General features: G+C 49.2%; 1 protein-coding gene across 13 annotated transcripts in view; it reads right to left on the bottom strand.

Annotated features, from left to right (window-relative positions):
• Positions 1 to 731: 731 nt before the first annotated feature.
• AMOTL1 (angiomotin like 1) overlaps positions 732 to 23,781 on the bottom strand; it is a 170,667-nt gene continuing 147,617 nt past the window's right edge. For 12 of the 13 annotated variants that reach the window (XM_049714139.1, XM_049714140.1, XM_049714141.1 and 9 more), the window contains 6 exons: positions 22,003 to 22,152; positions 16,032 to 16,222; positions 12,329 to 12,454; positions 11,029 to 11,255; positions 7,726 to 8,001; positions 732 to 6,640 (listed from right to left, as the gene is read on the bottom strand). In XM_049714139.1, the coding sequence (XP_049570096.1) occupies positions 6,534 to 6,640; positions 7,726 to 8,001; positions 11,029 to 11,255; positions 12,329 to 12,454; positions 16,032 to 16,222; positions 22,003 to 22,152 (1,077 nt within the window). In that variant the 3' untranslated portion in view covers positions 732 to 6,533. Of the gene's footprint in view, positions 6,641 to 7,725; positions 8,002 to 8,939; positions 9,811 to 11,028; positions 11,256 to 12,328; positions 12,455 to 16,031; positions 16,223 to 22,002; positions 22,153 to 23,781 lie in introns of those variants that run through there. The other variant, XM_049714142.1, reaches the window with a different exon arrangement.

Genomic DNA, 23,781 nt, shown 5'->3' with positions numbered 1-23,781 from the left:
GGGGCGGGCGCGAGAGGCTTCTGCTCAGAGAGACACAACTAGAAAACAAACAGAGGGCACCTCGCCCTCCCCAGCAGTGTTCCCAGGTCACTGTCCCCTTCGGGCGGAGGAGGGGGGGACCCTTCACTCGGGGACTCTCATGGAATTTGTCCCTTTCTCCTGCTTCAGCCACTGTGGCTCCCACCTGAATTTCACCACTTTACCATGTGACTTCTTTCTACCAAAGCCCCCCACGTTTCCTGTGACTCCAAGACACTAAGAAGGCAGCGACATCGGCCACGTCCATCATGGGGCACAGAGACGCTTCCGACTCCAGCTCAGACTCAGGGCCCAGGCTGCTGGGGTAAATTCCTGAGTGACGGTGGTCACTGGCAGGCCCTGAACCCAGGATCGCCCAAAGAGGACACTCAGATGTGATCAAAGTGGCCACCGTCTCCCGCGCCCACGTCCCCGGCGTTTCCTCCTTCTGTATTTGTCTGGAGGGGTGGGTGGCAGGGTGGACGGCAAGTTCCAGGGGTTTGGATGACTCATTTCCTCCTGGGATCAAAAGCATGAGGCCCACAGGGGCTGGGGGGAGGGAGGGGGGCACGCGGGATGCCTCTTGCCTCTGCAAGCCAAACAGCAAGTGAGGCTGCTTCCAGCAGTAACATGAAATGAAATTCAACCAACATTTACTGAGCACCTGGTATATAAGTTCCTTGGGACAGAAAAGAGCAAGCGTGAGGGAGAGAGCCATTTTATCCATTTATTATATACAATATTAAGGCACAAGTTTAAGCAGCAAAGAATATGAAAATCTTTGGCTGACCAACAGTATCAACATTTGCTGTGAGGGACATGCCGTCTTCTTGGATTTCCCCACTCTGGACACAGACCCATCTGGCCGTGCAGCTCTGCACCCTCCACCTCTGCTTCAATACAGACTAGCACATCGAAGATGCCAGAATCTTACAGCAGAGTCTGCTGGAGGGAACACGCACACGCCACCAAGCAGGGCGGTGACACACACAGCTGGCGGGAAGTGTGGCGGCACCCCGGCCGTTGGTGCTTTGCTGAGGTGGGTGCATGGCCTGCCCAGCCTCACAGAATGTCCCAGATTCTGCATGAGCCTCACGCGGAGAAGGAGCCTCCCCTTCCCCTCCGCAAAAGGGGAAAACACCTTAATTCAAAGAAAATCACTATGGATCAATTTGCTTACATTCCGGTTTGTAATAAATACTTACAGGTGTCTCTATGTGAACGGAATCTTAGGCAAACCACATGTAAACACACCACTGGGCACCAAAACTTCAGGAGCTGATACAAGAAAATACTGTATATGTACTTCATTATATTGAAAAAACAATATTTTAATTCCGTGAGGAAGCGAAGTTTCATGACAAAGAAACACCTCAGTCTTGGCCTAACATGACAATAACATGCACTTAAGTCTAACAGGGTTTTACAGAATTCCTACTGGAGGCGGCGACTCGTGAATGTGTACTTACACCCGCGTGTACGCAGAGACGTGAACACATACAAGGCGTGGCAAGGGAGCAGGCTTTTTACAACGAAGCCTCTGGAAGGTACATGTACTAACGATGACTGTCCTCCTTTGAAGTGGTCACTCTGAGAGCCTCTGAGGGTCCAAAGACTCATCCCCCAGAAACATCTTAAGGACTTCTTTCAAAGGAAAAAGCTAAAAGGATGTGACTTACCTTAATCACCCATCTTTATTTATCCAACTGAGTGAATGACTTGGGATTATTTCCAAACTTAAACCTGCCTTCAAAGGATGATGCTTTCTCAACTCTAAGGATAACCAGAGGAACATGCCAGGCCCCCAGATCCATTCTAACAGAGGCGTCTGCAAAATGTTTCTACTTAGCACGGCAGTAATCAGCACAGAGTCTCGCAAAGGGTCACCTCTTAAGCAACGTGGGGTGAGATGAAACACTTGCATCTTCTGGATGTTAAGAAAAGAAACTCGACATACAACCTTACAGTCACACCTCCTATGTACGCACTGACATATACGTGTCTTTATACATTAAATTACCAGATGAGAGAAGGGGATACTACTTAAAAGGGACAGAAAAAGATTGCTCATTATTGACAGTTCCAGAAGAAATCCATTTACTGAAATGCTGACTTCTCCATGCTCCCAGCTGATCAGCTTCTGGTAACTTCTTAATTACTCTGCGCATCTCTCATGGAGCCACACACCAGAGGCAAACCCATTAAACAATCCTCATGTTGAATGAAGACATTTTAAACCCACTGATTAATTAGCAAGAAAAAAGAAGAGAAAACCAACATTTATAAAGCGTATACCATGGCTGTGTCAGACTTGGAGAGGAGAAGCGGGCAACTGTGGGCTGGACCTTCTCTGTTTAAGAACACTTGCCCGGCTCCCTTGTACCACCGTCCTCCAAGGCTTAGGAGTGTGAGATCACTGGGGGCAGAGAGAAGCATGCCCCGCTGGCACCAGTGCAGACACGCAGCAGGACTTTGTTCTGGAAAACATACCTCTTTGCTCAGCTCCCAGCAGCCCAAGCGTGAGTTCCCTGCCTCAAAACCTTGCAACTCCTCCACCTTGCAAGTCTCCACAGCCCCCCGGGCGCTGCCCCACCTGACGTCTGTGTTCACATCAGTCCCTGGGACTCAGGCTGCTGTAGGGAGAATTTCTCTTGCCATTAGCTACAGACAAGGATGCAGGAGCCACCTGCAATTGCTAGCGCTCAGCATCCTAGGGACACAGGAGGCTGCAGGCAAACCCAGGAGAGAACAGCAGTGATGGCTGGCTTCTCTGCAGGGGGCATTCCAACAGCCTCCCCGCTGAGCCACAGAACCAAGGAACTCTCTCTTCCAAGTTCACAATCCATTGGGAGCAACTGTCTCGATCCAACCCAAGTCCTGTGTAGTCAAATGCACACATAGGTTCCAAAGAGCAAGTTCTGCAAAACTGAAGAAGAGAGACATGCCTCCACTCTCTGCCCTCCAACCCAAGCCCTGGGAGGGACGTGGCAGCCTTGTCCTGCATGCCTGCTCCAAGCAGACTGGGCACGACACTGTGGCTGGCTTCCCAACTCTGGGAAGCAGAAGAAAAGCTAAGAAGAAAAGGCTAAGGAAAGGTTCTGCACACGCTCTGAAATTAGTGCCCAAAAGCAGCAACATCTCCTGCTGCATACAGTACCCCGGGCAGCACGCAGAAACCGCCAGGCGACACACTGAAGGAAGAAGCGGAGTTACTCCAGCACGTCACCACACAAGGCCAAGGCCTTTACCCTTCACCCTGAGACAGGGCTCGCGAGTTCATTATCCGACACCACTGAAAAGTTCTGGAGAAGGCCCGGCCTCTGGACCACTCGCAAGTAAGTGCTTTTTAAACAGACTTTGTGGTCCTGCTTACAACGGAACACAAAGACTCCTACCTATACCTGTGTTTATGGGCAGTTCTAGCAGTTCTGGGCTTTAGTCCTATTTCTTAGCTCCCGGGGTGGCAAGGGGGCAGGAAGCTGTGTGTGTGTGTGTGTGTGTGTGTGTGTGTGTGTGTGTGTGTGTGTGTGTGTGTGTGTGTGTGTGTGTGTGTGTGTGTGTGTGTGTCTAGGAGTGCACACATCACATAGAGGGGACAGAGCGGGTCAAGCCGTGGCACTTATCATCCCCAAGTCAGAGGCAGTCCAGCCTGTGGCGAAGGCACAGCTCCTCTCCCAAAGCCTTGGCTCAGATCCCAGCCTCTCCTGGGGGAGGGACTTGACCTCCTGAGCCCCAGTTTCCTCCTCTGTGAAACAAGGATGATAAACTCGCCCCTGCTCCCATGTGGTCTGAGGACTCATTAAAAGGGACTTACCCCAGTGCTTGCATACAGTTGGCACTAAAAAAACGGAGCTAGGATTATTTTCTGAAAATCCAGTGAGATCATATATTGTCAACGGCCAGAACACACAGTGGGAGTTCAGTAGCTGCATTTCTCCTAAATGCAAGCAAGGCTTCGAGCTATGAAGATGAAAAGTGTCAGGGCCCACAGAAGAAGACATTTCAAAACTATAGGTCCCTCTTCTTACGGAGGAGTCTTAGCGGGTTAGAAGAAAGAAAGATTAAGGACTACAGCACAACTGAAAAATGGTGATGTCTGTGTTTGCATTCTGACAATTAACACGCCTGGCAACTCGGGGGACCAAGGAAAGCAAATGAGCCTTGTGCCTGAGCTGCCAACGAGATGTGCTGGGGCATAAAGATGAGGCTTTGCGGGAAACTGGGCTGCAGCTGTCACTCTCACCCGTTTCTAGGGGACACAGCCCATGTTTGGGGTAGCCCAGACACGGATGATGGGGGCTCGCAGAGGTGACGTGCCCTCTTATTTCTAGACGTTTTCTTTCCATCCCCCATGTTAATCAGGGGTCAAAGTGTCCTTAAGAGAGTTAGTTGCCATCAACTGAGCCTCATCACCTATAAAAAGTGATGGGGAACTGAGACTGAGACGGGGATCCCTCTGCCCCATCCCTGCCCCGACGTGTCCATACTCACCTGGCCCCCACACCAGCCATGGGGTCTCACCGCTCCCTCCTCACACCCAGGGCTGCTCTGGTTTCCCAGGCTGCACAGTCCTCAGCGATGCTTAACGTAGGACTGCAGAAGGCAACAGGCGTGATGCACGGCGCCTACCGCAGAGCAGGGCTTGAGCAGCACCCGTTCTGCTCACTCTCCTGACCACCAGGCAGCTCACAGGCCCCCTGGGCAAAGCCACTGGTTTCCTTCCCCAACTCTCCCTCTCCAGCTCACACCTCTGTCATCCTTCCACCACCTCAATATGGGGAGGCTTCACCCAGGTTACACTCCAAAGCCCAACTCTAAAATGAGCCACCCAAGCAAAATTTCCTAAGTGATGCTGTCTTCAGGGCTTCATCTGGGTGGGACTTGAAAAAGCCTCAGACCTGGGGCTTTTTTTCTTTTTTCTTTCCTTAAGTAAGCATGAGGAAAGGGACCTGGGAAAACACAGATCCGGCTACCCTGCAGGGAGAAAACTATCAGGGCCCTGCGTGAGCATCTGACGGCCTGACTAGCTTCTCTCTTCTGATCCAGCCCCTTCTAGATTTGTAAAGAAAGCCGATATCTGAGCATCTGAGGAGTCAGATGGGAAACCTTACAGCACAGGGATGAGGCCCACGACCTCACTCACTCCTGGCTCTTTGACCTGGTGTTTCCGTCTTACTTTGGACAAGTTGCTCCCAACTGAAATCCTGAAAAACCTGACCACACTGTATAGATACCGGCCTGTTAGGTTACAAAGCAAGTTCCTGGCAGGGCAGAACTGATGTGCTGACACACACGTGCTGACGGTCACAGAGTCTGCGTGCTCATCAACAATGCCCGGAGGGATGCGAGGGGCGGGCAGAGCGGTGGCCACAAACAGTAGAAAGCGGGAGTGCCCGGGGAGATTCTAGATGCCACCAAGTCAAGTGTCACTCGCTTCCCGGAGTGCAGTCCTGAAAGTCCTACCTCAACAGAGCAATGAGGTGAAGATACCAAACTCCACGCAAGAGCTGATGTGAGAGAGAAAAAAGTCGGGGCCGTGAGCTTAATGCAGGACGTCACAGGGCTCATGGATCTTCCGCCTAGTCGGAGCTTCCCTAGTTCATGGCCAGAATGAGATCAACCACTGCAGCCCAACTCCTCAAAGGTGGAGGAAGCAGCCAAGGGACCCGCCATACGGCTTTGTCCCACCGGTCATGATGAATGATGAACATTCAGTTACTGCTCTGATAAACCCCAGAACAAAGGAATTCTGTCATGGCTTGTTGCAAAAGGGGAAAAAAAAAAAGGAAGGAAAAAAGGGTAAAATTAAAGAGTATGAAGCAGAGACAGAGATGAACTCAGAGAAGTGAGGGAGGATACACACCAGGACCAGAAAGCTCCCGTCCTGTTTAGAAAATACTGCTCAATCCAGAAAAGCTAAGATGTCCAAACCAAGCAGGTAATGAGGTGAAGATGGCCTTTTAAATTCCCCATCACCCTGGACATGTCTCCTCCCTGCCACACCCACACGCAATCACAGGACACCCCATGGAGGGCACAGGTGAGATTATTACGTTATATCAAGACGGACTCTCCGAGATTCCTAGGAGGTTCTTCTGAAACAAAACAAGCTAAGAGGCAAGGAGAATGGGCGTATTTCAAGGAAGATCCATGCCCAGGTTTATCTGTTTATAACCAGAGAATGGGTGTACACAGACCCTCCCCAAGAGATACATTTTCTGTACAACGGAAAAATTCCATTTCCTATTTCTTCTTTGTTTCCAAACCTACATGCACCTCCTCTCTTCCACCATATGCAGTAAAAATCCACGACATCCTCTTCATTTTCAGTCATGTAGGCCTCCTGCTTTTGTTTTGTTTTTAACATTTATAAAAAGTGTTCTCATGAATCTGAAATCCTGATCAGTTCAAATCATTCCTGATTTCCCATCCACAACCTTCTTGATCTTTCTTTCTCTTTGCCACGTTCCTTGCTCATCAAAGTTCTGTTGCAAAATTCAACAGGGATGCCGGTGTTAGATGAGAACTTCCATCATCTCCCCATCAGGGAACTCGGGCTTGTGGAGCAAGCTGCTGACGCGACCTTTGTGGTCAGGTGACTTCCCGTGGCCGGGAGAATTCTCTGCCAAACAGAAGGGACACATTAGCAGCCTGTTCCCCAGGAGGAGCACAGCCTTCCCAGCCCTCTCTAAAACGGAACCATTTAAGTACCACCCCTCACCATCGGTGCATGCAGGTAAGGCCGTAGTGCCCAGCCCATGGTGGACCAAAGCTAAAGGACTGGCCCTGGGATTCGGACACAAAGAACAGAACTAGGACGTGATGGGAGAGGTCTGAGCGGGTGAAAGTGGCATCGGGACTTGGTGTGGAGCCCTCACCCCCGCTCTCCTCCTCTCCTCCAAACTATCACGTGCACGCCACGAGCCAGGTCCTTGTCACATGTTCCCTGCCTTCCTTGCAGAAGAGCACCCCAAGGATTAAATCTCCGAAAATAACATTGTGTTTACTTGTCTATTTTGGAGGATAAACACAGGGAACCCCTCTGGAGGAAACAATTCATTTATGCCCAGTAGCTCCCACCTCCTCCTCACCCCATGACTACGAACAGTCCAAAGCCACTTCTGGACTCATTGCCAAGCTCCTCCTAAGCTGTCTTCTCTTAAATATTTGACGGCACCTACTTAGAACTGGCCTGAGTATTGGGCCAGTTCGCCTACTTTAAATCTACCTTCTCCTTCAATCGGGAGGTGCTCTCGACCCCGAATCCTTGACGAGTAAACACCTTGAAGGCAATGTCTTTGTACCTGTTGGTCTTGATGGACCTGGTGGTGCCTGGTACCAGCTCTCAAATATACTGGGGGGCGGAGGGGGGGGCCGGGAACTAATTCCCTAACGTCCCCTGGAGCGTCTGTCTGCACACCTTCTGGGGAAGGGCTAGTTACAAAGCATACACTAAAAGGACAGATGCAACTTGTGGACTCCTTTAAATGGTAATAAGTGAGGAGTCTCTACACACATTTTAATTCCAGCATAATAAAGGGCATGCAGAGCCTAAATGCATTAGGGTAACCATAATCAGAAGATAACCCGTAAAGTCAGAGTTGACTGGGAGCCCTGCCCCCTCCCCAGCTCAACGAAAGCCTCCCCCTCTCAGGCCAGGGAGCGCTGAGGATCCCCGGAGCGTGAGAGGAGGCGGGGACCTCATACCCAGCTTCTCTGCCGTGCCCTTGGCCGCTGGGTGCTTCAGGACCGGGCTGTTGGAAGGGGTTCCGCTCAGTCGGCCGCGCGTGGGCAGGGAGGCCACACCGGGCCAGAAGAGCTCGGCGCTCTTGTCCGTCTGTGTGCTGCTGTCCTTGCTGCCTGTCTTCGCGTGGGCGCTGCTGGCCGAGGTGACAAGGGCCGCAGGAAATAGCGCTGTGGCAGGCGGGGTGGGCAGCACGGGGGCGGATGCGTGTTCATGGGGCTCCTTCCCCAGCAGCAACCCTGAGGGCAGAAGAACAGCTTTTTCAATGCCATTCTTTAAAAACAAAACCAAAACACCTAGTCTGGGGCGGGGGGAGGAGTTGTCAAGTAAATTGGTTCTAATATAACATGACAAATGATAGGACACTATTATTCTCAGGGTGCTATGGGAGAATGGAGAAGAGGCACCTTATAGGCAGAGTGCCGAGGGGTGAGGGCATTCCTGCAAAGTGTTCTAGAGCGATGCTTGCTTTGCCTAATATGGCCCAGGAGGGCTAGTCCTGGGCAGTGGCTGTGCGCTTCAGAAAACCTGAAGGCTTCCCTGCTCCTAGACACGGTCCCATCGGCCTGATGCTGTGCCTAAGAGCCCCCGACACCCCTCCACTCTTGGTAACAGATGGTCTCCTACAGGCCCCGGGTCAAAACAAACACGCTTCCTGGTCAGGGCAACACAGAGCTGTGTACAGTATTCCCCAAAGAGATCCTTGCAATGGAGAGCCATGTCCTCCAAGAAGCAGAAAGCCAGCTGGGCTCCTGGGAAGGACCACTCAGCCCTCTTCTCCCTCCCTGCCCGCCCCAAGAGCAGAGAGGCTGGGGCAGGAAGAGGGCGGGCTGGCTGGGGAAAAGGGAGGCATGATGCGCTGTGGTGTCCCTTTTCCTCAATGTCTTCCTACAAAGCTGGACAGAACAGTCACTGTTGTGATGGTGAAATACGGCCCACGTTCAGAACAGTGCCAGCACTCCGGAACACTAGCCTGTAGGAAATGCGGTAAGCACAATCGAGTGTCTGTTCACTTATTTAATGAGCCAGCAATTCATAACGTCTCTTTGCCAGGGCTATTTCAAGATGCCCATTCATAACAGAATGCAACTCAATCCAGTCTGTCTACAGCAACGCTTCTCAAAATGTAATGTGCAGGGCTTCCCTGGTGGCGCAGTGGTTGAGAGTCCACCTGCCAATGCAGGGTACACGGGTTCGTGCCCCGGTCTGGGAGGATCCCACATGCCGCGGAGCGGCTGGGCCCGTGAGCCATGGCCGCTGAGCCTGCGCGTCCGGAGCCTGTGCTCCGCAACGGGAGAGGCCACAGCAGTGAGAGGCCCGCGTACCGCAAAAAAAAAAAAAAAAAAAAAAAAGTAATGTGCCTATCAATTACTTGGATATATTGTTAAGATGAAGATTCAAGTCAGTGGGTGGGGCCTGAGAGTCTGCTTCTCTAAGAAGCTCCCAGGAGAGGGTGGTCCAAGGCTGTGGTCCAAGGACCAAGGGTCCAAGGGTCCGAGGACCACACCTTGAGTAGCGAGGGGCTTTGGCTAGGTGCTTCACACACATCATCTCATTTCATAGGAGGTAGGGCCTGTTGTTATCCTTTGTCTTACAGAAAAGGAAATGGAAGCTTGGAGTAATAAGTATCTCACAGTGAGAAGTATCAATAGCAGAAATGGGATTGGAACCCAGCTGTGCCTGCCTTTAAGTCCACTCTGTATTCTTGCCACCTCATCGCCCTGTCTGGTGAAAAGCCACCGTCTGGCAAGGATGTTCTGTGGAACCAAGTCACTGGCCTGTCTTCTCCCCTGGGAGCCCCTGAGCCATCAGGAAGGTATGTGTCATCACCTCTACCTCCTTCCAGAGCCCCTCGGCAAGAGACTGTGGAAACACTTTGGGGACTGTGCACTGTACCTTTGCGAATTGACTGTGTGCCTCTGCCTGGAACCTCAGAGGGCCCCGCTCTGTTTTTGTGACACGTGGACACCAATCACAATAACGAGGAGGAACACCAGTGCAGAGAACACAGCAACTCTTCCCGCAGCCGGGTCCTCTGGCTCCCAGGCCTGGTTGAGACACATCAGATGCTAAGGGGTACAGGCACAGACCCCAGGGAAATGCCTGCCTGGGTGGATGTCACAGACTGGCCTCTGCCAGGGAGGTTTCTATGCGAGCTGAGCACATTCAGACTCCCCTACCAGGCCTGCCTGAGCGCTGCTTCCAAGGCTCTCTAACTGGGGTGGGGAGCTAAGTGTCCTTGGGAGGGTCTTTGAAGATCCCAGCTGCTGTCCACACACGTCCTCTTTGAAGTGCATTTCCTTGGAGGGCAGGGGCTGCAGAAGTAACCCGCGGGGGAACTTCAAACAGAGATTGTGGCTGGGTGCCTTTGATCACCCCAAGTCTGTCACGTTCGTTCTGGAAGCTCTTATCCCCTTTGGCACGAAGCAGCCAGGCTCCTCTGGGGTTCTGTTTTGAGAAAAACAGGCTCTCGGCTCCTTAGATAAACAAAACACACTCTGAGCCGGGGAAATGCATCAAAGAAGGGCCAGGCCCCTGGGGGTGTGGAGTGCCGGGGACAAGAGCGGAGGATGCGCTGCCTGCGAGCCGGGCGGCTCTGCCGCTTCTCTCCAGACCCAGCCAGCCTCCATCACCCCAGGAAACGTGTTCATGGCTGAGACCACACGTCTGCAGAACTCTCCTCAACATTCTGCCTGTGTAACAACAATCCAGCCAAACCACTGCCGCCAGAACTTTGCACTCGAGAGCACTGCTTCCCGAGCGCTTTCTCTCCATCATCTCATTTTGCCCTTGCCATGACCCCATGGGGTACAGCAGGGCAGACACCTCCAGGCACCGCCCTGCTCTGCGAGACACAGAAGCAGAGGTGGAGCAGTCTTACCACTGGTCTGGGGCAGAGCCAACTTCAGAGGCCTGAGGTCTCTGGGTTTTTCCCATTAGAACATTTTACATGAAGGGTCACCTCAGCTTTCAACAATAATGATGATAATTATGATGTGAATCAACCCGTGGTTCACAGCGACTCTGGTGGGGTGGTCTTTGCTTCCACCACCAAAGTGTGACTGATTATCCTTCCCCGCTTTACATAGAGGAAACTGAGGCTCGGGAATACTCAGTATTTCTGCTTTCACGAAAGCGTGTCTGAACTCCTTTGGCCAGAGGAGATGCCTCTCAATGTTTGTGTGATGCTTCTCTTCAGTCTCACCTCAGGAGGGGCGGGACTTGCCTGAGGGGGCGGGGCTCACCTGGGGAGGGACGGGGCTCACCTATGCTCCCCTTCCAGGTCTTCTCCTCCTTCCTCTCCTCGGCTAACTGGCTGCTGGTGAGCGAGGTCTGGCGGGAGTGAGTCCCAGTGGCTGCAGCGATGGACGGGACAGAGCGAGCGGGCCGCAGGCTGGAGGAGTCCGTCTTCCCGGCATCTTTACGGGATCGCTGCTGGAGGACCTTAATCATGGCATCCTTCTCTATGATTTTGGCATGGAGATTTTTAATACTGTGTAACAAAACAAAACAGTCATGATCAAAAGCCATTTGGCTAGAATAACATGAACATTTCTCTCAGGATGCCCAGGGACTTTAATTATAATTCAAGGACAGAGAGTTAAGCGCAGTGGAAGTCTTCAGTTACAATCTCCATATTGTAGAAGACGGATCTTTTGTAGTAGCTGAAAAGGGTGCACCTTCTCTGGCCCCTCAGGAGACTCTGGGATGTCCTGGGACCCCAAGGACACACAGTTTGAGTGACCACGGCCACCCAGCAGGGACCTCCTGGACTGAACTGTGTCTAGGACCCTGGCAGTGGGAGGCATGGAGAAGCAGTAGGAAAGCACACAGACTCAAGGCTCACACAGGGTGGGCTGCTCAGGAGGGTCCATTTCCCTATTTTCTGAGGAAAAAGAAAAATAGACAGACAGGTTTTCTGTGAGAAGCTGTTTTTTCCTCCCTGAAGGTCAAAGATGAGAATCAGAAAACACGTGAGTTCTTTTCACAACCCAAATAGTAACTTGCTGAGCTTACCAACGACTCAGCCACTCAGTCCTATTTTCACATCTGCAAAATGAGAAGCTCAGCTTCCCAGGGCTCCACGGGGAGGGCTGGGGGTGGGCGGCAGGCTAGCTCCATTATGTCACCAAGCCCGTTGGACGTCTTGTTTAGTCCATGAGAAGAATGCATTAGCTATATAAGTTCTTTATTTTTGGCTGGAATATATAAATCCTGGCTCAAAATCTCTGAGACTTTGGAATATGATGTTTCCCCTGTCCAGCTGGTAATGTCTAGAATGTTGTAGAGACAGACACCCAGAAAACACATGGGCATCTAAATTCTTGTTATTAGCCTGCATCTGACATGAAATTAGCCCCCAGAGACTTCAGGTTCCAGGCCCGTTGTTGAGTAGACTCTTTCCCTTCTCTCTGGGGCAGGGTGGGAGGGAGAACTCAAGCTTGAAGCTGTTCAGAACAGGAAAGGGCTGAAGTGTGAGTGCAAACATCAGGCTGGCGGCCCCACTGGGGTCTGGAGGGAAGTGCCCAGAGTGGAGCCTGGTGGCCGCGCACAGCTGTCTCTTACGTGTACTCCATGTCCTGACATCTCCTGGTGGCCTGCATCACTTCCCCCTCCTCCTGCCAGATGTGGGCCTCCAGCGAGCTCTCGCCATAGCTGCCGTTCCTCGAGTGGTTGATGATCGTGGTGTCCCTGGCAACACAGGATACACACAGAGAATGACGCTCGTGGGGAGGGGTCCAAGGGTGCCACACTAAAAATATCTCTCCACAGACTCCTTCAGCCCTTGCCCTCTCCTAAATCCTGGCCAATTCTCTCCCTAAATTGCTAGAACTAAGACAGTATCTAAGGAAAACAAAATAAAACCCCCAGATCCAAATCCCCTGCCCCTTCTACTGATGACATTGAATTCTAAGCTATGTGGCGTGCTCTGAATAGGGACACTACTGCACATCTGCAGGTTTAACCTACTGACATGTGGATACTGATATTACCACAACGGTTAGTATTTCTATGCTTGTAATCTTCCATGCTCACTTCTCCTTTCTCACTTTCTCAATCAGAGTTAACGTTTTATTTCTATTTCTCACCCATATAGCAGCTATTTCAAGTATGTTACAGTCAATGGGGACTCAGTAAATCCTTGAAACGGAGACTGGCCCTCCCGGACAGCGAGGCTCCGACTGAAGCCCCCTTCACGTTCGCATTCGAGCTCTCACCGCTTTGATGAGCCCCTGCCTAGGATTCAGCTCCGTTCAGAGTGACAACCGTGCTGGGCAGCAGGGCACAAAGATGAGGAAGACACACACCCTGTCCTTGGAAAGTCTAGTCGAGGGGAGGGACAGACAGAGGGAGACTGCAAAGCAGTGTAGCCGGGAACAGATGCCTGACTGAAAACCACTGGTCAAAGGTAACTGTTCCTCCTGCCACTGGTTTTGTCAATTTAATTACTCCTAATTAATGACGACGGGTAAAAACAAGATAATTGCGCCATCTAAGTGATCCAAGTATGTCTTGGGCTGAAAGGCCCAAAATGTCTCTGATCAGTGAATCTTAAACTAGTAAGAAATCATCCAGCCAAATATTTCACATCCCTTTAACTTCATATTCCAGTGTTACAATCCTATTCATATTTAAAATCTTACAGCTCTTTTCTAGAACACCCAAAAAAGCAAAAAAGGGGGCCTTTTTTTGGTCTCTTTTAACAACAGCTATCCATGAACGAGTGTTTCCTTCATGCCTGGGCCTGCGTGAAGCATGCTACCCGTGGTATCTCATTTAGTTCTCTCAGGAACTTGCGCAGGAGGCATTACTATCCTCATTTCAAGATGAACGAATGCGTGACCTTGCGAGAACACCCAGTTAGTGAATGTGGAAAGGGATTCAAATCCAGATATCTCTGACTCCAAAGTCCATGCCCATAACCATCACTCTACACTCCCAAGTCTCCTGTATCTTCATGAAGAAGGCCTCAGCAAAGGTACATGAATGATAAAATAAACCAATGAAGAGGGCACATGTGAGAATGCGGCTAAGTGCAAACTGACTGAAAACAAATCAGAAAGCCAAATAACACAGAAAACCAGCGAAATGCTTTAAACATACTGACAAAATTATAAATTCACTGCATGGTACACAAAAATCATCAATATAGGAATTAGTGGCCAGAAACATTTTCAACCGATCTTTTTTTGGAGAATTTAGGTAGAGCTGGAGACAAATTTAAAAATTCATGTTTATAGTGTCAAGGACAGCAGGTACAACTAGACTAAAATGACTTCAAAGGTACATACACACAGCTCTCAGCAAAATATTACATTACTTTGAAATGCTCAAAAAGTTTCAAAAGCTTCTCCACCCACACAAAATAGGCCCAGCCTCTCAATCTTCTGATCAGTGGTGCCAAAATGCACCGAGACGGCAAAATCAGTTGGTATACAAATATCACTGCCTGTAAACATGAAGTATGTAGCAGTAGCTGAAAAGTCACAAACCTAATGGCCGGAAATAGCCATTTTTACCAATTTTTATGTAGCCATTTAGATCTAGGCAATAAGAGCTTAGAATTTTGACCTTTCTCAAAAGTTCTTCAGTTTCCTTTTCTCCCTTTTTGTCAACAGAAAAGCAATGCTAAACTATAGAGGTCTTCTTTGAAAAGAACATTAAGATTGGAGCTAAAAACATGACCTCCTCTGAACTGATTTTTCCCAAGACTGTGGGAAGCAGTGGTCGGTAGAGGGGAGGGTAGTTCCCCATGGAACTGTTAGATGCTCAACAGATACATGTGGAAGCAAAGAATGGGGGAAGGCAGGGATGGTGGAAAGGGTCCCCAGCCATCCATCCCATCTATCCATCCAGGACTTCAAACAGAGCAGAGGAAGAGAGCAACAGGGCTGGGTAAATCCCAAAGGATTATGGTCTGAGGGCAAGAGGTGTTTCCCCTGCTCGAAGGATGACGGCCAAGGCTGGGCCTAGCACAGCGTGAGTGGGGCTGACCATCTGTGCACTCTGGCTGGTTCTACTCACGACATCCCCCCACCCCCATCCTGTGCCCAACCAGGAGTCTCATGCCTCAGACCAGTTCCTTCCCCTACTTCTTTTACATTCAAGTCCCGTTCATCCTAGGACCCCAAGCATGCATTGATCTGATAAATCAAAAGAGCTGAGACAACAATGACCCATAAAGGCCCTGGGTCATGCTTCCAAGGTAACACACTGACATTGTTATTGGGGCTTTAGTGTCCTCCCAGGGGAATACGGTCTGGTTTCCTGCTCATAACCAGACAAGAATTATAATTTCCATTTCAGAAACTGGGTAAGTTCTGAATAAAGTGACACTCAGAAAGCCTGGTGCAGTCACACACCTACAGTCCGCAGCAGAGGGACAATTCAATGCTCAATATATTGAATAACTTATGGGTGAAAAGCAGGGCTGGTAGAACGCACAGCCACGCAAGTCAGGCGAGGTCCAGCGGTCAAGGGAAACTACCTGCTCATTCAGACAAAGGTAGAGCTTAACGGGATTATTTTGTGAACTATCGAGCATTCCGAGCTAATTTTTAAAGAAAAAATAAGGCTATGTGCCTGCAACAAAGGAGATAAAGCAACAGAGGCAATAACTGACAGCAGCAGCAAACAACTGCAAACCAAGTGAAATCAGGTTTTAAGTCAGACAAATTTCAACACTTACTACCAGTGTGATCTGGAATAAACCACTGCATCTTTCTAAGCCTCATTTCTTCACCTACAAAATGAGGATAATAATAGTTCCCACTCTCACGGCTGTTATGAGGATTGCATATTCTTGTCTGGTCCATGAAACATACCCACTGTTTAAAAGAGCATAAAGTATACTTCCCCAGCATCATTCTTAAAGATCACGTAGTACTCCGCTGTGTGGATGGAGTTGAAATTATTGAATGAATCCCTCTTGTTGGGCTCTACTCTATTTTAAATGTATTGATGTTTTCAACCACACTGGGATAAAAACTTATGTAACTTCAGGCACTTATATAATATAATGGTTTCCTTAAGATAAATGTCGAGAACTAGAATTTTGGAACCAAGGGAGAGGTACATATTGCCAAAATCATCCTCAGAAACATTATACCACTTTGCTCTCCAACTAGCACTACGGCCACTTTATAATTATTTTTAACTGTTCTCACTCCCTGGGATGCATCCCTGAACCCCTCTGGACACTCTGTGTTTTACACTCTGTGTTTTTCCAGCTGTGCTTTTCCGAGCAGCACAGTTCCACGGGACTTACCTCTCGGCCGCTGCAGTGGCTGCAGCGTTCATGGCGAAGTGCCGGATGGCGCTCTCCTCTACGTACTTCTGCTCCCACTTGGTCATGTCAGCCTCCAGCGCCAGGATCCGCTCTTCCTTCTCCCTTACAAGTTCCATGAGGGCCGGGGCATTGTATTCCGGCAGGCTGGCTGGCTGGCCGTTTCCGTGTTTCTGGAGATGCGAAAGAAGTAACATCTTTTTTTTTTTTTTTTTTTTTTTTTTTTTTTTTTCGGTACGCGGGCCTCTCACCGCTGTGGCCTCTCCCGTTGCGGAGCACAGGCTCCGGACGCGCAGGCTCAGCGGCCATGGCTCACGGACCTAGCCGCTCCGCGGCATGTGGGATCCTCCCGGACCGGGGCACGAACCCGCGTCCCCTGCATTGGCAGGCGGACTCTCAACCACTGCGCCACCAGGGAAGCCCAGGAAGTAACATCTTCATGCTGAATCGGGACTATAAAGTAGACCCTGGGTGGGCAGAGTAACCCACGTGGAGCACGCACGGTTCACCCAGATCCTGCAGCACATTCACCCTTGTTCCCTTCTCCAGCACTGATGACCCGAATGCGGGTGGATTCTGACACCATCAACCTCTATCCCCACTTCCTCTATCTCATTTAATTCTCCGGGAGCCCTATAAAACAGAGAGTATTATCCCAATTTTACAGATGGAAAAACCAAGCTGCTGAGAGATTGAATGAACTATTCCTTGTCTCTAAGCTGATCAGTAGCAGGGTCAGGGTTCAAACCCGAGTCTGTCTGCCTATATCCAGCTTTGCATGACAGGAAGTGGTTTGTCCAATGTCTTCCGGTTAAGTTATACCAAGAGCCAGAACAGGAACAAAGTTTGGCTTCCGGGTCTAGGGCACTTTCTCCAGAGTTCAAGGAAGTGATTCAGCTGTTTGCTTCCCCTGAGGCTGGGAGATAGAATGTGAAGGTACAGGAAGTGGGCGTGAGATGCCTTAAGGGCATGTTTGCCCAGCCTCCCATCTGGGAAACAGAAATTAAGACCTGCCCCAGATGGAAGCCCAACAATCAAAGAGGATAATAAACATGAAAGCACTTAATACACTTTAAAGGGCTAACCAAAGTACAGTGTTACCAGAAAAACCTCTAAGGCAAGTCAAGCTCATTTTCCAGCCCCTTCTCTCCATCTGTGTCCATAAGAGAGAAGTGTTATTCGGATAACACAACACAAAGCGGCTGTTTTATCTGAAGAGCTCATGAGCTGAGGATATTCACTTTTCAGATTTTCTCCCTTCTAACTCAGGGATACTATTTCCTCTAAACAGATGACTTAGAGGACGAGGAGGTTTGACTTTCTGGCCAGTGGTGGAGATGGGTCATCACGGGAACCCGGGGGTTAGGAGACCAGTCGGGCCTAAGCTACTCAAGGGGAGAACGATTTCATCCCAGCTCTTCTCTGTCCTGGGACATGCATTCCCCTCCTATTTCCCAGTGATCACAAACTTTAAATGCAGGGTTGTTTGCAAGGTGAGAGGTACCTTTCACCCTGAACCGCATAAATTACCCAGAGCAACAGCTGGGCATTTGAACTGCACTGCTGGAATCTAATCCCACCAGACAGAAGAGGACAAACGGGCCTACGGGCTTTTTGTAAACCATATGCTTCTATTTGATTCTTGAAAGCTACAAATACAAGTTATTCTAGGATCCAGTGGTAGCTGGCCAGTGGCCGGCATTTAAGCCGGAATAGACTGGAAAGCGTGTACCTGTCCTCATCAGCCTGCATAGGAAGTCACCGACCCCATCAAGCCAGGCACCCGGCCTCAGGGCAGGAGGACAAACAAACCAGTCCACTGAGATGAGAAACTACCCTGCTTTGAGAAACTTTCCAAGAAAAAGATCCCACAGCCTCACTTAGCTGCCATCTATGGTTTCTATCCAAATCCCTTGTGTTGCCACCTCGGCTGGTGACCTGCTCAGGTCCTTAAGAGCTGTTTAAATAAACGCAAGAATTTAGACACTCAATAGTCAGAGATAGCACAGTCTAACGGGTACATACATTGCCCAGAAAAACAGATTAAGGGTCAGGCAGGCCAGCTTTTGCTGCCCGTTCAGCTAGTCACCAAATATTTACTAAGCACGCATCCTGTGCAGGGGATATACCACAGTGACCAATACAGATAAAAATCTTTGCCCTCAGCGTGTTCACCTGGGAGAAAGGCCTAAATTTGCTACATGACCTTGGGCTGGTCTCTTAGCTGCCCTGGGCCTTGTTTTGCCCTTCAAGAACATTCCCCACTTCTTTCTTCTACCTCCTAAGACTACTGTGGAAGTAAGACGTGAAAATTACTTTCAGCTCTTTTCCAAAAAGAAAAGATTGTGAGTTCTTAAAAATGTTAATTTCCCTTCCTCTTTTACCATTATTTCTATTTCACTTCCCCCCAACTTCTAGGAATGCTTAAGTACCACACTTTGCCTCCCAAAGTAGGGGGAGATTACTTCTAATAACAGAACCTGTTCATTGAGAGCTGCTCTTTCCTGCTGGTCCTAGTGTCCTGACCTATCTTCCCTCTCCGACCTTCTCAGTCCAGCCACACTTGTCATTTTTTTTTCAATGGGATTGGAAAAGCTGGAGTAACTTGGGCACCAAAGATGCCCTAAGCCATCAAATGACCCTGAAGGTAATGAAGAGAAGAACAACAATGATAGTTATTCTTCCTTCACCAAGTGCTAAGTGTCAGGCACTGTGTAAGTACTTTGTGCAGATTTTCTTATTTTTAGTTACAAGTATATGGTAAATATAAGTTATGTGCCCCATTTTAGAGACAAGGAAGTGAAGCCTCAGAAAGTTCCCTTTTGTAGTAGGAGGAGAAGGCAGCCTAACCCCCGAGCCTATGCTCTGACTCAGTTCACGATTCCATGCCACTCCGCTCACCTCCAGCCTACCCACCCTTCTGGAAGGTTCCAGAAGAAATAACTTGCAGGAGTAACTGGAGCTCACTTGGGGGCTCTGTGTGGAGAGGGCCGGGTGGAGAGGCTCAGCTGTGTCCTGGCGTAGGTCTACGGCAGAGCCCTTGTGTGGGGTGTCGATTCAAAAGTGCTCTAAGCTGTTCTCTCAATGGTCCCTTCAGAATGATTCTCCATGGGAAGAGGCAGGCAGTGTGGTCTCACTGCTTTGTTGAGGGGAGAGATGACAAGGGGCTTTATTTATTTTGTGTGACCTCAGTATGCCTTCTAACGGGGTCAGGTAAATGCCTCGGTGACCCTGGAGTGAAGGAGCAGTGTGCGAGGTGGTTGCCCACATCCGGGGTGGACACATGTGTGAGCTCCTCAGACTAAATAGAGGAAGCAGATCAGAGAGGCAGAGTTTCTCGGGTGACCCCACGCGCCAGGGTGGATGCTGGTCACCCCTGCTGGGGGCCAGCGGAACTGTGATCACCACACTTGTCCACAGACTCCAGGCAGGAGTTGAACCAAACTATAGTATTGGCCACGTGGAACTATTAAGGTGTTTTGGTGGACTTCTTTGTAACAACACTTTTGTCTTTTCTGGTTATAGAATAATGCATGCTCATTGGTAAAATAAGAAAACGAAGTATTAAAGGAAAAAATAAAAAATAATACTCATCTTTTTAATGAGTAGGCAAACGCAGGGAAAAGTAGGGAGATCCCCAAGTGCCTTTCATAACAGAAGAGACAGATTAACACTCTCATTAAAAAAACAATTGTAATATTATTTTAAAGAGATGCTGGGCAGCAAAGTTCTGTTTAAAGATTGTCTCCCCACTCTCTGGTCTCATGTCAGCCGTACATATCTAGGGATCTGCTGTCAGCTCCCGAAGACAAGTCCAAAATGCAAGCCACGTAATTCCCCAGGACAGCCCTGATTCTGAAACTTCTGTCCCCCACAGGCAGCCGAAATCTGACAGCATCCTTTACAAACAGTGGGAAAGCTGTGTTTGCTGCTCTGAGGAAAAGAATGGGCCTGAGTGTGTGTGGGTCTGAGTGTGCATACGGGAATGGTCCTCTGTGGCAATAGAGAAATTTTTCAAATAATGTTTCATTCACATTTCTTCTTGAAACACAACAAGGATAATGGAGCTGAGTCTGGTTCCTTTCATCCCCCCTTTTTTTTCTTAAAGAAAAAGACATCTTGCAAAACTAAATGTTGATGATAATGTACAGGAAGACATTCTTATACATTTTGGATAAATTGGTATATTTACTTTGTAGAGTGATCTGGCAATATCTAGTGATGTTTTGCATACCCATTCGTTATCCAGAAATCCCATTTTTAAGTATATCCTCTTGGGAAGCTCTTACATTTTTTTGCAAGGAGACATGTAAAAAGGCAGCTCATTAGAGTACTGCCTGCAACAGCAATACCACTGGCACAAATCCCAAATGCAATCAATGGGAGAGATATAGTTTAGAATACGTACAGTAGCTGAAATGAATGAAGAGTCTGTTTTCATAGCACTCAAAATAGAAGATCCAGGGATAAGTAATTTAACTATAGGGTGTGGGTGGCACATTAACTGGAAAAGAACATTCTTTTTTGCTCTAAATACTGAGATGTGCCCATTCTGTCAGCCAAAGACTCCTAAATACCCACCAGGTGCCAGCACAGTACCAGACACCAGAGAGCCTGCCCTCCAGTTGGAGAACTTCAGATCTCAATAACGGAGCAACAGAAAATGGCTGAAGGGTGGCCCTGAAATGCCAGAGAACGCGGCACAGGTTAGAAGGATCAGAAGTCCAGAGACAGACTCACTTTTCCCTGTGAGCTATCAACTAAGCCAAGTTGGTAGGGGCCTGGGTGGGCTCCTTGATTTTCTGGGCAATCTCGCTAACACCTCCATCTCCAGCCAAGTACATACGCCCAGAGGGAACTGTGTGCGCTGCCATGAGAAAGGGCTGAGCTGGCCAGAGCATATGCTTTCAAGTGTTTTCAAGTGTTTCAACCATAACCACTATGCCCTATCCACCAGATAATTCCATGGAGTCCTGTCTCGCATTTCCCTGGTTCCAAACTTAGAGCACACTCTTCACCAGCTGCACAGAGGGCTTTGCCCACCACGCGGGCTGATGACACACCAGGAGCCCTTGACCCGCTTGTAACGGAGCCCGGCCCAGCTATAGGACTTCTCCTCTTGCCAAGGCCCACGAGGACCCTGGGCTGGGGTGTTTTACTCTGAGTTTATTTGCAGCTGAATTACATGAACAGCTGTTACCAGGAGAAACAGGGAGAGGCAGAAGGACACGGAACTTATGGCCAATATTATTTTCTAGGGATAGTCCTGACTCCTTCCTGTCCTTTACCTCTGAAAACTCACTGATGATCAGGTCCTCCCAATTTCACCCCCGTTCTAGGTCCCCCGTGGATTCCCACTGTCACTACACCCTAGATGACACTAACAGCTTTCGGACTGGCTCCCCTGACTTCAACATCTGTTCCTCCAGCCCCTCCTCTGACACCACCAGAGGGCTCCTCTCCTGATCCTACAGGAAAAAAAAAATCCAGTCTCTCAAACCTGACCAAAAGCCCTCCACAAACTGGACGTTGCCTCCAGCTGTATGCTCCCCCAGCTGGCTGCCCCCAGCTGTCCTGGACCCACCACGTGCCTCTCATCTCTCTCCTCCATGCATACTCCTCCTCTACCTCTGATGCTTCCCCAAGAATGGCCAACAAACTCATCCTTCGAAGTCCAACTCAAATGTCCTCCGCTATGAAGCCGTCTGCACTCGCATTCCCCCATACCCAGCCCCCAGGGGTCACCACTTTCTCCCTGTCAAGACGTTTGTCTCTCCAGTGAGTGGACTTACTGGTTCCTCCACTGGCCTCTGTGCTGGACCACGGAGGACAGCAAGCTCTCGTCTACCCCTGAATCCTCAGGGCAGAGCGCAGAGCCTGGCGGGCAGCAGGTGCTCAGCTCCGTGGCCTTCACAGAACGCATGCGCCAGACTCCGAGGGCCCCGCCCCTCACCTGCTGGGTCCTCAGGGCGTCCAGCTCCCTCTCCAGCCAGGTGCGCAGTCTCCGCTCCATCTGCTCCCGCTTCTCGCAGGCGGACTGCAGCTGGGTCAGGGCCTGCTGCAGCTTCTCAACCTTCTCCACGTATGCCTGCTTCTCTCGGAGCTGAGTGGAGGAGGAGAGGAAAAGGGAACACGGAATTTGGACAGTGATCCTCAAAGCTGGGGTGGAGATTGGGGGTGTGTGTGTCAGAGTACCTCGAGATGCTATTTAAACTACAAGTGCATGTACCTTCTCCACTCCTATCCCTCAGGTGTGCTGGGACAGAAAAGATTTAGACGAAGGCCACCAGTTACACCTAAATCAGCTGGGATGCTAGGAACTGAAGACCCTAACAGGCCACCTGCTTTCAGTCATTTATACAGCTCTGAGCTCAATCCATGGTTATTGCTGAGTCATTATAGCATCAGCAGGCATTGGAAATGAGGTTAATAAAGATTTTTTAAATGTTACAAGGAAATGCTTATTCTATAATGTTAACTGAAAAATCCAGAATCAAAAATTATATACATTATCACAACTATGCCTATCTATCTATCATCATCTATGTATGAAAAAAGACTGAAAGGAAATAAAAGCATCAACTGTGTTTGTCTGTATGGCAGAATAATAATTTCTCATCTTCTTTACTCTCTTCTGTATTTTTCAAATTTTCTATACCAATTACTATTAGAAAAATTGTGACTGTATATATTTATGCATGTGTACCCATTTGTGTATGTGTGAATGAGTATGACAATATCTGATTATAGATACTTGTGGAGTAATTTCCTCCTAAAGATTTCAGAGCCCTTTATGGATGACAGCCCTGGAGAGACGGGAAAGGCCTAATGAACACGCAAACCACACAATCACTGAGGAGAGGCAAATTAAGGTAAAAATTGATTTATGTAAATGTCACATCAGGTATGGATTTAGACTCACTGATCAACCACTTCAAATTCTTACCCTCAGACTTTGTTTTCTTCCAGTTAGGAGTTGGACCCATGTTCATAGATAGATCCCAGGCACATTTCTAACTTTCTGGGGATTGGCTGGTGCCAAAAATCAGACTGAGGCTTTTCCTTGATCTGGTCCTGGGTGAGGAGACACCAGATGCTATTTCCTGTCACTCTGCACCTGGGCATGCAGATGCCTTGCGGGTGATTCAGATCCTGAGTTCAACCCATGATTGCACTGGCAAGTTGGAACATGCTAGCGATTTAAGTGTTCGCTGCAAAGGGTGGTTTCTGACTTAGCAGGCAGCCTTGCCAGGAGCAATGTCTGTGCCCTAGCCAAACCCACTGCGATAAAAAACGAGGTGCTTCTGACCTTTTGCCGGGGGGCGCGGACAGCAACTTATAGCCTTTTCTACACCTACTCTTGGGATTAGTTTTCATCTGACTCTTTCATTCACTGTGCCTTTGATTGAGGACCTACTAACTGCAGGTTCCTGTGCTAGAAAAGCCTCATCTGATAAACTATTTTGTGAGTACCATTCATACACCACTTACCACGTCGTAGACTGTATACCATTCTCTGAGTGTGTAGCCCCTAGAATATAAGTGCTGCGAGATTTGTCTGCTTGGGGCAGAGCGCACAATACGTCCCCAAGGCCTGGAACAGTACCTGGCATCCAGTTGGTACTCAATAAGTATTTGTTAAATGAACGAGTTAATATTATCACTAACCAACTGCAAGATTCTTGGAGGCATCGATCTCTCTCATTCACCCTTGGATCAGCCTTAAGTCTAG

Source organism: Orcinus orca, chromosome 8, assembly GCF_937001465.1.
Source record: "Orcinus orca chromosome 8, mOrcOrc1.1, whole genome shotgun sequence".
Classification (NCBI taxonomy): Eukaryota; Metazoa; Chordata; class Mammalia; order Artiodactyla; family Delphinidae; genus Orcinus; species Orcinus orca.
Note: the sequence above shows the minus strand (reverse complement) of the source record. Positions and strands in the feature narration are given on the sequence as shown.